The sequence below is a fragment of the Nestor notabilis genome, unplaced genomic scaffold (assembly GCF_000696875.1).
Source record: "Nestor notabilis isolate BGI_N333 unplaced genomic scaffold, ASM69687v1 scaffold7798, whole genome shotgun sequence".
In the NCBI taxonomy this organism is placed as follows: Eukaryota; Metazoa; Chordata; class Aves; order Psittaciformes; family Psittacidae; genus Nestor; species Nestor notabilis.
This window is the reverse complement of record NW_009938732.1, coordinates 34,340-36,514: the sequence shown is the minus strand read 5'-3', so window position 1 is coordinate 36,514 and position 2,175 is coordinate 34,340. Positions and strand designations below refer to the sequence as shown.

Below are 2,175 nucleotides of genomic sequence, written 5' to 3'. Positions count from 1 at the left end.
CTGGAGATGTACGGGATCCGTCCGCACCCTGCCAGCGATGGCGAGGGGCTGCACATCAACCTGGCCGTGACACACATGGGGGTGCTGGTCCTGCGGGTGAGCCTGCGGCTCGGGTGGGCTCCCAGCACCCAGCCAGGGCTGCTTCTCTCCAGGGACATCCCCTTTAGTTGCTGGGGGGACACCCCTTTTCCTCTGCATGCTCCAAACCCTCCCCAGTCCTACAAAGGAGAGCACACCCCACCAGACCTTGGGTGCAGAGGTGATGCTCTGGGGCATGGTTGTGGGGCTCATTGCCACCATCCCCAGCAGCGCTCCCAGCTCAGTGCCGCCATGTCCACTCTGGCTCTGTGTGCACATGTCACGGCAAGCATGGCTGTGTAAGCACCACAGGTTACATGCCTGTCTCACACGTGTTCACTGTGTGATCCTCCAGCCTCCTCTCGTCTGTGCAGTTGCACAGGGCTGTAATCACAGCACAATGAGCCCAGAGCTCCTCACAGCCATTTCACACCAGCTCATTTCAACCTGGGAATAACTTGCCAGAGCAGAAAAAAAGGACTGTAACTCCTTGCTGTGGATCTGCTGCTCCTACTGTGCTGCCAGAGCCGAAACAACCATGATCAGGACATCTGTGAGCCCCTTAACTCTGGGGTCTCCCAGAAAGCTGACAGGGTCTCGGTGCCTCAGCACAGGGTGAGGCAGGTTTAGGTGGTCCTGCCATGACACCAGTGCTCTGGGGCTGTGCCTGGACAGATGTGTGATGAGAATAAGGGGAAAGGGAAACTTGCAGCCTGCTAACGCTGGGTCTAAAAGCATGGGAGTGAACTGAGCTCTGCTACAAGTCCCAGCAAAGAGAGGAGGGTCTTAGTTCTTTTGGGGGGCTGATTCTCTACTAACTCATGTGGTGTTCCAGCTGGGACAGTTAGGACTCTGCCTGGATCTCTATGAGGTTCGTCTTGAGATCCTGAGGCAGAGATAGGACCTGAACCTCAAGTTCCACCTGTAGGACCAACTGATGGAGAGGAGGGTCAAATCCCAGCAGCCCTTCCCAGACCCCAGCAGCACCGAGCTGCATCAATCTCATGCAGTGTCCTGCGAGCTCAGGACTTGGCCTGTTGTATCACTGTATTCCCAGCTTGCCTTGTCTGTACCTGCTGCGCGTGTCCTTGCAGGGCAATACAAAGATCAACACCTTCAACTGGTCCAAAATTCGCAAGCTGAGCTTCAAGAGGAAGCACTTTCTCATCAAGCTCCATGCAAACATCTCAGTAAGTACCAGGCTCGGAGCAGTAGCTGTGGATTGCAGTCCCCAGTTGTGAATCACCTGCATTTCCGCTCCCGTCCCGCCATGGGGGTGACACTGCACTGCCTGGAGCCACTGGGGTCCTTGTTGGATCACAGGGGCGAAGAGCAGAGCCCGGCCCCGCACCCTGACATGGGTTGTCTTGTCTCTGTCGACGCAGGCGCTGTGCAAGGACACGCTGGAGTTCACGATGGCGAGCCGCGATGCCTGCAAGGCCTTCTGGAAGACGTGTGTGGAGTACCATGCCTTCTTCAGGCTGTCTGAGGAGCCCAAATCAAAGCCCAAAGCCCTTCTGTGCAGCAAGGGCTCCAGCTTCCGCTACAGGTAAAGTCCCAAGGGAACAACCAAACCACAGCTCTAAGTCTCCCCTTTATGTCAGCCCTGGCTGGGTGGATGATGCCCAAAAGCTGCTTTTCTTGGAGAGACCATGCCTTGGTCCTGCTGCATCCCCTCACCTCTGCTGCAGCCCCAGGCTGGGGCTGGTGGTGCTGCTCACACCTCTCCCTCCATGCTGCAGCGGGAGGACGCAGCGGCAGCTCCTGGAGCATGGGAGGAAGGCAAAGATGAAGAGCCTGCCCTTTGAGAGGTACCGGGGGGCATGGAGCGGGGCAGTGCTTGGGTAGTGGTTGGGGGGGATAAGACCCACGCACCCACCCGTGCTATGGGTCTTGCAGGAAGCACTACACATCCCGCTACGACGAGAGGCAGTGCCGCTCCTCCCCGGACCTCCTGACCGATGTCTCCAAGCAGGTATGTGCCCATGGCGGCAGTGGGGGGCAGAGCCATGCCCTGGGAGTCTTGGCACTGCAGAGCTCCACTGGAAGCTGAGCTGGAAGCTCTAGGTCTTGCTGCCAGCCCCGCTCTGCCCCACT

General features: G+C 58.2%; 1 protein-coding gene across 1 annotated transcript in view; it reads left to right on the top strand.

The window, feature by feature from the left end:
• The window catches only part of FRMD7 (FERM domain containing 7), a 10,217-nt gene that overhangs the window by 7,040 nt on the left and 1,002 nt on the right, over positions 1 to 2,175 (top strand). The window contains 5 exon segments of the mRNA XM_010019490.1: positions 7 to 96; positions 1,173 to 1,268; positions 1,464 to 1,627; positions 1,821 to 1,889; positions 1,978 to 2,084. Of these exon segments, the coding sequence (XP_010017792.1) occupies positions 7 to 96; positions 1,173 to 1,268; positions 1,464 to 1,627; positions 1,821 to 1,889; positions 1,978 to 2,084 (526 nt within the window).